Consider the following 11,572-nt stretch of genomic DNA (forward strand, 5'->3'; position numbering starts at 1 on the left):
AACGTTAATGCACAATATTTGTATTTTTTTTATCAAATACAATGTATCAATAGTTGCTACAAAACTCTATAGTATTTTGAATGATATTTACAAAATATGTTAGAATTTAATGAAATGAAGTATGTAGTTAATAACATTGTATGACGTATGAAATTCTCATTTTCTCCTCCCATGTTTAAACACATGCACGCACAAATGCTCTCTCTCTCTCTATCTATCTATCTATCTATCTATCTTTCTCTTTGTGTCTCTCTATGATTTTATTTTGTTAGAAATAGCGTACACAGGGCAATAAGGTTTTCCAAGTCCAATACGGAAAGCTTTACTGTTACAGTTTTCACAAAAACCGATAAAACTGGGAAAAATTTCTCTTCAAATATAGCGCATTAGAGAAACAAGCTCGTAGGAAATATCAATAATTAATTAGTAAGCAAATACATATTGAGCTTGAAGTTATCTTCGTTCGAATTAGCATTAGCGACGAAGCATTATTATTAATATTAATCGTGCTTACTCGCTATGCGAAGATTACAAAAACATAGGACGTTGATTCATCGTCGATTTTTATCGTTCGACATTGGCTATATTCCCGCTTTCAAGATATAAAATCGTGGCAAAATGACAATAACCTTGGAATCTTTAAAACGCCGTTGGAAGTGGATATTTAAGAACATTGCCAGTCGAATCTTCAGCGACGAGAGTCAATGCGGTAAGACAGTGAGGAGGAGCTGGTGGAACTAACGCCTCCAGAGGTGGTCGAGAGCCGGGAAACTGTTTAGAACCAACTACCATTCCACCAGATGTTTTTCTGAGCTCTATTACTCGTACTCCGAAGCATGATCTTACGACGTTTCTATGATAAAAAAAAGAAACGTATATACATACATATATAAATAATAACCGTTTTAAAACTATAATAGCAACAACGGAAAAGGCTGAGTAAGTGAGTGTACGTGCAAGTTTTGTGTACGTGTATTGGGCGTATATGCGCCAGTGAATCAAAATTGTAAGAGAAACATTTTATTATACCTTTTGCCATCGTACTCGATGTCGTGGAAAGGTCGATTGAAAACGTTGTCCATTTCGTTGTTGAACCATCGATGATAAGCAAGAAACGCTGCGCAGGATGGTGACCAAAATGTACGATCAGTTTGCAAATTGGAAGGGGTTTGTTCCGATGCAGGTTGCATCAGACTCTTGGAAAAGGATCTGTTTAATTCAGGACTAGCGGGTGCGGATAGCCTGCCGAGTAATCGGGAAGGGTTTTGAGAAGACGAAGGGCGGGACGATTCGGAAAGTAAGCGATTTCTTCGAGGACTCCCTAACATAGCGTATGGTTCTTGTATCGTGACTGTCACGCTTAGCGGTCTACTCAGTGCGATAGTTGTGTGTTGAGGATCTCTTCGTAAAACGGGATTGCGATTGAAATCGATCCCAGCCGCTCCGACAAAGACACGATCGACGTAATCGAATCCGCGGCCCATTATGCCTTCACGAGTATGCCCGAGATCAAAGGTGTGTCCTAATTCGTGGAGAACCGAGCCAAGAGTCGTGGCGAAGCAGCCACCGTGCGTACCGCGGTAATTACTGTCATCCATCAATTGTTCAGTATCGATGACCGTAGTGTCGAGGAATCTAGGCAATATTTGCGCCATGCAGGTAGGCCATGTATGAAGACATGCCGAACCGAATAACGCTAATCCACCTCCACCGAGCGCGGCGTGTCCTTGCGTCCTCGCGAGAATATCTTCGCGAGTGCGTGGATTTGGCGCGCCTCGATATCTGGTACAGGAAAGAAACGCAAGATATTTGCGATCTTCCGATGCCAAGGGACCGGTCATTAATTCTCGCGCGATGAATTTCCAAAGTTCCCGCTGATTCATTGCACGTGCCTGATTAACGTCAAGCATGCTGTGCATTATCAAACATTCCATACCACCCAAGTCTCGTTCCAGTTGAAACGTTTTCCTTCCGTAACCCGCCTCCCTTAACTTCTCGGCGGTGAGAGTTTGTAAAAGTCGGGCACCGAGACCTATCCTTATCGTCGCACTTTCCGGCGACTGGTCTTCTCCTTGTGGACCTTGGAAATATCCATCGTGTCCAAAGCAAACCACATAGACAGGAGTTACACGTAGTCTCGTCGTTCTCGGCTCGTGAATTAGAACTAGTCCCTTTTTTTGGCCCGCCACTTCTAATTCCAACTTGTTCGGACCTCGTGTCAATTCTACTATCACACGAAATTCACCAGATACGATTGGCCACTCGGAACATTGATTATTTTCATTTCGTACGGTGATGAAGCTATACGCCATCGACGTACGACCTCGTATCAGAGCTAAACTATAACATAAGCTCTCTCCATCCGTAACGTTCGTTATCGATATCTCTTCTGAATTCTCATTTTCCGTGGATTTGCATTGTCGGTTCTCCCGTTCTAATGGAAATTGTCTATTACCTTCGTAATAACATTTCTGCTGACACCGTTGCTGTTCTTGCTGCCGCTGCTGCTGATGTTGCTGCTCACGTAGAAGATTTGTCAGATTCGTGTCTGGAAGTACCTGTGAAGTTTTTTATGTACAATTTCAAGATACATTGCTAAACGATAAAAAAAATTAGAAAGATGAGAGTGACGAGAGTTAGAAACGGCGACGATTATAATGGCAATGACAAGCAGAAGCATGATAATAGCGGTAATAACGGCAATAAAAATAACGATGACGATGACGATGACGATGACGATAACGACGACGACGATGGCAATGACGACAAAGACGACGACGAAAACGATGACGACGACGACGACGACGAGGACGACGACAACGACAACGACGACGACGACGATAACCACGTCGGCAAAGGCGAAAACGATGATGAAGACGAAGACGACGATGTTACCCCCTTTGATAAAAGTGTATCATTTACATAGAATTAGGGAAGCAAAGAGATGTGGTTTTATTTTATTTTTATTTTTTACAACTTCAATGCTTCATTCGATGGATAAAAAGAATAATAGCAGTTTCACGAAAAAGTGACCATATCGATGTAAAATGACAATTCCAAGAGAGGTGCTGCGATCTCGCGGTGAGTTAGAAAAGCTTCTCTACGGAGTAGATTCCTCCAAGTTGTTTCCCACTTCAATTTCCGTTCTTCGGACCGCACTGACACGTACCGTCACATAGAATGTCGAAAGGAATAAAGGCAAGTCGATCGAGCGATTTATTGATTTCCCTTGAATAGCAATGAGAAAGTTTCGTTCAAATCGTATAAGATTGGCTTTTATTAAGAAAAAAAGATATATACGTGCAACCACCGATAAGAGTGCGAGACAAGTAACGAAACGATGTGTCGATATAAATTAAAACGACCAAAGAGAGGGAACTTTGTAGTCGGTGTTAGAAGAAAGAGAAAAAACTTTCGAGTTGCAGAGTAAACGAGGTGTGTCGATAAGGAATTATTCGAATTCGCGTTTGGTTGTCGACGATGTACGCGTGTAGTAAGTCTGACAAATTGAATCGGAATTTTTAAGCGGCAGTACGATTTGCAGCTTTTCAAATGTCAGCTATTTCACTCACCATCGTAAAAGAAGTGTGTAGAAATAGAGTAGACGTACACGTTAAAAATGAAAGGGAGGAAGGTACGTGCTGAACGATCAGCTTCAGCCGGCTCCGTACATACGGAGAGAAAGACTGTGGCGCCGGGACGACGGCGGACGGCGGGTTGCGGTACTATGGCGTCCTCGCAGCGACGCATGCAGTCGCACAGGCGCACTCGCGTTTCTCTTCGTTCTGCGTTCCTCTCCTTTCTCTTTTTTCCCTTTTTCCACTTTGCGTTAACACCCCTTTTTTTCGTACTCTTTCTTGTTTATTCGTTGAGAGATCTGTCTCGCTCTTTCCCTAAAAAACGTATAATTCAATCCCTCTGCCGTATATCACAACGATCATAAAAGATACATGGACGAGCAAATTTTCCTTTCTCGTCTCTTGTTTATTTATTTGTAGAATTTGTTACGTTATTTCGATTATTTTCGAATTAATTGTATTTTTCTAACGTCAAAAAGTATCTCTCATCGATCCTAGAATTTTTATCTAATGGAAAGTTTTGATTAACGTAAATAGAAATCGGTCGCGATCTTTTTAAACAAACAACGCTTTTACCTATCAGCAATGCTTGTATCTAACAATAACAGTATTATTATTGTAATAATACAAAATTTGATGCTTTGTTTAATCTTTTTCGTGGACAAACTTCGATCGATGCTACACTAGTCGGAGAACTGTATTAATTTGTACGATACCGTGCTTTATCTGTGAGATGATTTCAATTGCGACGGTACAACGTTCGATCGACTAATCGCATATGCGCGTGATCACGAGTAGGGTTGATTCGTAAACGGTGTCAAGGATGAGCAACAACAAACATCGTTTCAAGATGTTCACGATTTGAATTCGTTCTATTCTTAATGTTATGTAGTGCTTACGTTCGTAAAACTTGATTCGAATTAGTCAAGTTATCTGAATTCCAGCAATTTACATACATTCGAGTAACTTAAAACGTGTTTATCAGTGTAAAACTGTTATTTACTTGACTCGTTCTTATTAATCACGTCATCTGATTTCCACTCGTTTGAATTCAAGTAACTTGACTAATCCAAACGAGACTTAAAGAACAGCCAATAGTCGTGACAAGCTTTTCCTCCTTTCTCTTTCTTTCCCTATATATCCCTGTATGAAAATAATGTTCTACAGCGAGTTCAAGTATTATAACGAGTATTCTATTCATACGTATAGTATAGTATAGTATACGAGTATTCTATCATTTTTCCATCTGTTTCGCTAAAAATGCATTAAAAATCCGTAGTCTATCGATAAAAAGATACGAGTCTAACAATTACATTAGCGAAGAAATTTATGTACATAATTTATATACTAATATCGTATTAACACTCGCAAACAAAGTGACCATACTGCCATTTACGAGTTGAGACACCTGTTGATATTTAATACAAATTGATTGCTCTCCTTTGCTCTTCTCTTCTATTACCTAGTTACTTTGTCAATAAATCTGTTATTTCGTTCGCGTCACGCGCAGCTACCAATGTAAAATGTCAAATAAAGCAAAATTTGTTTCGCTTTTCCGATAAACATAGCGAGTAGACGCCCTCCTAATACTTAAAGCCAGCTATGTACATACGTACGTATAGGCAGTACAAGAGGATGCAAAATATATGGCAAGTGTCGTTGTCGTGGGGTTAGCGACCGTGAAAGTGCTCCCATGTAAAAGTAGAACGACAGTTTTTCAAAATCGTTGCGACGATTGCGTGCGCCCACAACCGACCTACTTGACGATCGGTCGTTGCACCGTACCTCCAGTTTCCTTGGTTGTTGTGGACCTTTGCTTGTCCTCGAACGAAAGGTACTCCGGAACGCGTGTACACGGTAAAAGAAAGTGCGATTTCATTCAAATAAAAGTTTCCACGAACTACGATCTTGAGCGTGCCCGTTGTATCTCGAACGTACTTGCACATTTCATTTCGTAGCGTGAATCGAAGGGAGGATGCTGCGCAAATATGATCGATAGACGGTGAATGTTTATGCACTTATGGGAAATTTAAAGGTGCAAAAATACACAGAATGTACTTAAAATATGCAAAGTATAGCACTCGTCGTAAGATTTGACGAGGTTCGGCTCTCGCTTCTTTAAATTGCATTTACGAAAATACGAATTTATACAAATTTGCATAGATCAGATTGCTTGGAGAATCTATCGCGAGAGTTACAAAAGATTTAATTCGAATTAGACTATCTATAGCTTCGTGAGTCTTCTTGAAAAATTCGCTTTATTTACAGGCTCTTTCAAAGAAGTTTCGTAAAGATTGCGATAAATAATAATGAAACTGTGTTATATTGGGATAGATAGAGGAAAATTCAAGATTCAAAATTTCTCGAATATATGGGATTCGATTCTCTTTCATTATTTGATAGAAATTCATTAAAAAAAAAAAAAAAAAGGAGAAAAACTACTTTTTATCCAATCCAATAGGAGAATCAAATGTAATTACGACAAGGATACATTATGGAGATTGCGAGGAAGAAGAACTGGAATACGTGTACATTTCAGGTCGGAGTGTCGCGATTTCGCGTGCATCGTGCGTGTTTGCACGCGTTTCCAAACTGAAAGGGTTCGCAGACACTTATCCACTCGACACTTGTCCTATCCGGTTGGTCGATCGTGTAGTATGCTCACATACTGGATGGTTGTATTCACATGCGTCGATTTGTATTGCGTGGCACTTGACACGGGAACGAACGAGAAACGGATGACTTTTTTTCACTGAAAACTAGGTCGTACCGAAAAAACGAGGCTTCTTTTCTTATCGTTATCATTATCATTATCGTGGTTGTTGTCATTATCGATCGTTCGTAAGACAACAACCCTTTAATGAAGAAATACTCTTTTGTGCAACTACTATCTGTGTACATATATCTGTATTGTCACGATCGAATGATGTTTGTAAATACCTATTCACTTATTTCCTTTCTCTCAGATAGAAAACGCAGTTCATCAGCTCTTTGTTTCTCTGTTACACGGCCTCCAGCATAGCATCGCATCCGTGATACGTGTTGCGAACGTTTATCAAGCTTAATTGGACATTCGAGTTTTCCGCGATCATAGAAACGGAGTGAGTTGCGTTCAACGATAAGACGAAAACATACGAAAGAAAGCGAGACTATGAAGGTAAGCAGGGGAGAACGAACTATACCGGAGAGAGTAGGCCAATGCCAGTGTCAGCGGCACGGCTAGTAAGTGTCTGACGGTAAACCTGATCGTGAAAACAGAGAAACGAGTTGCACCGATTACGTTTGTTTTTCCATGATTTGTTTCAATACGATCCTGTATATTACTTTACGATATATATGTATAAATCGTGGGTCTAAATCCGTAGTACGAGTGAAGTCATGAAGATTCCATGGCTCGTAGTAAGACGAAGATCAAGAATAACAGAATTGTGTTGGAGGCTTCGCGTTTGAGAAAGCTGAGTTTGAAAAGCTTGCCAAGTATAGGTACGTGAATTTGCTTAATTCTTAACGAGACAGGAGTTGATAATCGACAGGAGGTTGTTTTACATGCAGAAATAAGTCGAAAATGTAAAATAATATTCGTTCGAATTTTGGTTCACCATGAATATACTTGTCTCGAAAAAAGTGATGTTGAAGTTCGTCGATTCCAAATTTCTTGCTTAATATGCAATTCATTGCGAAATCGTTATCTGTTCTCTTCGTATCTTTCGATTCTCCTTCGTGTTTCTTTCTAGACATAACGTCCAAAATATGTACGTATAAGATAGCACCGGAATACAGATGAAACGAAATGAAACGCGATGACACGATGAAAGATCACGTGTATCATTGTCATGCGTAGTTTACGATAAATATGCGATGAAATCGTGGAGTGGTAGTATTCTGACAGCATCGAATAGAAATTAACTATGTTGCTATTCTGGAATTTTATACACCTCGATGTCGTATCGTTCTCAACTGGGAGAAGGATTTTTAAAGTTCTAAGAAAATCATTAGCATACAATTGCCAGGAAATCCAGCCAGCAAAAGTAAACATAATTAGTCACGTGATAATCCAACTATTGGTAATAGCTATCTAATCGCTGGTGAAAGCGATGTATTATTAGCGTGACTGTATTATCGATAAAATAGATGTAACAGAGTTGACCTAATCATCGTTACACAAGGGTTGGGAGTTAAACATGCAATTTAATCTGTTAGTCAACCTCTGATCTTTCGAACCGAGGGTAGATCAACTCTAGTTCAACATTTTAGATATTTTATCGTATGTATATTGTGTATCACGTACACTCTTGCATCTTCAAATTTTCCATAAGTGTATATACTATATTTTCGTTATAATCGTGTACGTATTATTAGTATAGTATAGGCGAAGAAGAGGCTCGGTACGCTGGGTGCTTCGGCTCGGCCGAACAATAAACAAAGTATACTAATTGCAAGAGGAAGAAAATCAGCTCACATGCGACAACATCATGTGTAGAATTCAAGATCAAGTAGTTACGCGCATTACGACACTCGAACAAATGATTTTGAAACGATTTTGGCATTGAATCGCACGACACGTAGATGCGATGAAGAAATAGCTTATTCATAAAGAGATTCGATGAGATCACGAACAAAGTTTTTTCAATGCGTACAGAAGGGAATTCGATCAAAAGGTTCATCGAACTTGTTGATTCGCGCGATCTATGGTATGGTTGTTTGGTTAGATAGACGAATACGTAATTTGCCTGAGAACTATTCGATTTTGATGAATTCGCTGTACAAGAATTCGCTGTAAAAGGGTAGACGAAAAGGAAGGAAAGGCAGTATCGAACGAAGAGTGTTTTTACTTTCCTCTTTTTTTCCTTTTTCTTATTTCCCTTTTATCAGATGATCGCGTTGATTTGAATTATGCACGCTGGTTCCCCATGCGAGTTACATTAAAGGAGGACTGTATCTTAATCAAAAATACAGTTTATTAATGTAAAAGAGAAATGGCAAAAAAGGAATTTCAACTTTGTTAAATCAAAACAATTGTTCAAACGGTGCCTAGGACGATTTACGTAATACTATCGGCTATCGTGAAAGCTATTATACCACTACGTTTTATTCTACATATTACGAACATCTTTTTTTAAAATTAGAAACGAACTCAATTGATTTCACCGAGTTTTACGAATGCCACGCTTCTATATTATGCAACTGTTTAACCTAACAACTTAATGTTAACGGTTATCATTACTTACACGATCTTTTTCACACATTTTCCCAATGATGATTTCTCTTTTCGTACAATAAAGCAAGAAGACGTTGTCGCGTACGAGAGAGAAAGAAAGAAGGGTAAAAGGTACGAGAAACGAAATTGAAAGTACAAGCTACGGAAACAGGGGAAACGAAGGAACGATCGGAGAGAAAAATGTCCAAATATAATCATCCGTAGACCGAGCAATAATTTATTCGATTAAAAATTTCCAGTCACGTTGCCTCTAAATAGCTTGGGTGTTTCACTTTCGACGCCTGAAGAGTAAAATTCATTCGAGTACTCGAGACGACGACGATGACGGCGTGTTCGCTCCGTGTCAAGGACAACGCGTCTATCGTCGCGTACTTTCCTGAGAGCCAAGAAAATCTCCACTTCTGACATACACGATACGAACGTTACACGAGACAACGACTACTACGACACGTAAACCATCGATACGTGGATATCTTTCTTCGTGGTAAATTGATAGTTTCTTCTTTGAATTAGCTTCCCGTTACTCTTTCAAAAGATTACGCAAACTTGTTAAAGTACAACGATCGAGGTTCGAATAGTTTTGCCTGTTTGTATATGTGCGCGTATGTATACCTGTTCGGTTGTACATAGAAGCCGTGATTATAGACCGTGATAGTCGGTACGATATCTGCCTGCGTATCGTATAGAGTCGGAAACGGAAAAAATGAAAGAGAGAGAGAAAATACGTTGGTGAGATTTTTTATGTCCGCACGTCCTGGCAACGATCTTACGGAATTAGGCCGACAGGGTCTGTCGCCGATGTCCTTGACACGCTGAAAGTAAGACCAAGCCCGCGCGCGCTAACTTTAATGTCTTACGCAATCGGTCGTAGGTGTATCATCGCGAGCGTCAAAACTCGCATCAGCGACAACATAGGCATTCTCCAGTGATTATCGATAAAAAAAAAAATACTGTTATTCATTCACAGCCATTCTCGATATCTGGATACCGATCCTGGTTAGGATTCTGCATTTCCTGTCTACATTCTTGTAGGTAAAGTATCTACAATGGCTCACGAAAGTATTCGGACATTTGCTGAAACCTTTTATGGATATATTATGTGTCAAACGTTTCGAAATTTCATTAGTACCGTAATGAAACCGGGCAATCGTGTAAACGAACAATTTTCATTTAGCGGATTTACGTATGTGATCCAGTGTAAGTACTTCAGAGAGAAACGAATTTGAATAGCTACTGTACTGCACACAACTACTGGAAAGTTTACAATTAGAAAAGTGATTCTCTACATTGAAAACTCGGATGACCAGGATATGATCGTATCTGGCTGCTTGCCCGTGTTTTTGAGGATACGAATGAGACCCATGGACGCGATACATGTATACTATGCATACATACACAACAGTTCAGACGCTCGATACTTAGGCGCCAGGCGTCTCAGCGCTAGTGCTGCAGATATTGCCATCCTGACGTATTTTTTCGCGCAAAGTATTATATGTAGGTTGGGTCATGCTTATCGTAGTTAGATAAGTGACGTACGCTCTTGACGTCTGCGTATATTCGATAATAATGTAAATGTCATATTTCCCAATTATTTTGTTACACAGAATGTCAGTTTCACGGATGACCAAAGTTAGATCACGCTTAACCCTGCTACGTTCTTTTGGCCATTTTGCAACGCATGTTTTCTCGTTTCAATCGTCTTCTCGAAACGTTATAAATCTTCTTTGATTGCTAAAATCAGAGCAAGATCGTGATATTATAAGGATTAGGTGATTACATTTAGTTTAATCATAAATTTCATCGAACGAAAGATATTTACGATTAAAATATCGTGCCATTCGTTTTGCACTGCAATCTGAACGCGATAAAGCAGACTCCTCAAGGTTAAAAATGTGTATGTAAAAGTGATTTTTGTTCGTTTTCCCATACACGTATTACGTGTGTCAAATGAAAGCGTTACGTCTCGGATTAGCAAGAGTTCTCGCAATATATGTATATATGTATATACATACCGCTTGAACAGGTTCGACTTACGTTTCCGAAATACGTGGTTTCTCAGTCCGTAGTTACGAATTACGACCGTTGAATTTGTCGCGTTAATGACGAAAAAAGCCGGCGGGCGTGAAAGCGAGCTCTCTAGATGCAAAGCAGCCATATAGTTAGATTTTTGGTAGAACTTTTGAATGTTCGCAATTGAAAAAAGGGCGAACATCGAGCCGAACGTAACGAAACAAGAAAATAACCACTGCAACGTTACATTGCTGTTCGAAAGTATCCGAAGATCAGTATATTTTTAGCACGATGTATTTTAATTATAAAATTACGGATAAATCGAACTGCTATATTTTTAATCTTTTGTAGTCATCACAGATACTTAAAATAATGTACTGTGAATTGATTAAATTGACTTCCAAAAGACAATAACAAAACCGATGTTTGTAACTGTCAAATATTTGTAGAACGATTTCGTTATTTGACTCTTTATCTCTGGATCCCTTAATATTTGAACTACAAGTTAAACTTTAGAAAGAGTCTTCTAAACTGATAAAATGACTGCGGATGTTAATAAATACAGTGAAATAGAAATAGTAAATTATGTATAGTGCATTCTCATATAAAATCTTTTGTATAATATGTATACTATATTCAGAAGAAGTTTCTATAATCGTTCAAACACTTTCATAAGCCACTATAGATGAAAAATGTAGGCGACAGAGCACGGCGTTAGCGAGTTAAACGAATCGATGAATCAATGCTGATCTGACAGCTGCAATCG

General features: G+C 39.2%; 1 protein-coding gene across 1 annotated transcript; it reads right to left on the reverse strand.

Annotated features, from left to right (window-relative positions):
• Positions 1–3: 3 nt before the first annotated feature.
• LOC100741001 (putative zinc metalloproteinase YIL108W) lies at positions 4–3,700 on the reverse strand. Its single transcript, XM_024371953.2, has 3 exons — positions 3,573–3,700; positions 1,030–2,558; positions 4–853 (listed from the first exon to the last, which is right to left on the reverse strand). The coding sequence occupies exons 1-3, from the start codon at positions 3,573–3,575 to the stop codon at positions 640–642; spliced, it is 1,746 nt and encodes a 581-aa protein (XP_024227721.1). The 5' UTR covers positions 3,576–3,700; the 3' UTR covers positions 4–639.
• Positions 3,701–11,572: the final 7,872 nt, after the last annotated feature.

Source organism: Bombus impatiens, unplaced genomic scaffold (genome assembly GCF_000188095.3).
Source record: "Bombus impatiens unplaced genomic scaffold, BIMP_2.2 scf_2222, whole genome shotgun sequence".
Taxonomy (NCBI): Eukaryota; Metazoa; Arthropoda; class Insecta; order Hymenoptera; family Apidae; genus Bombus; species Bombus impatiens.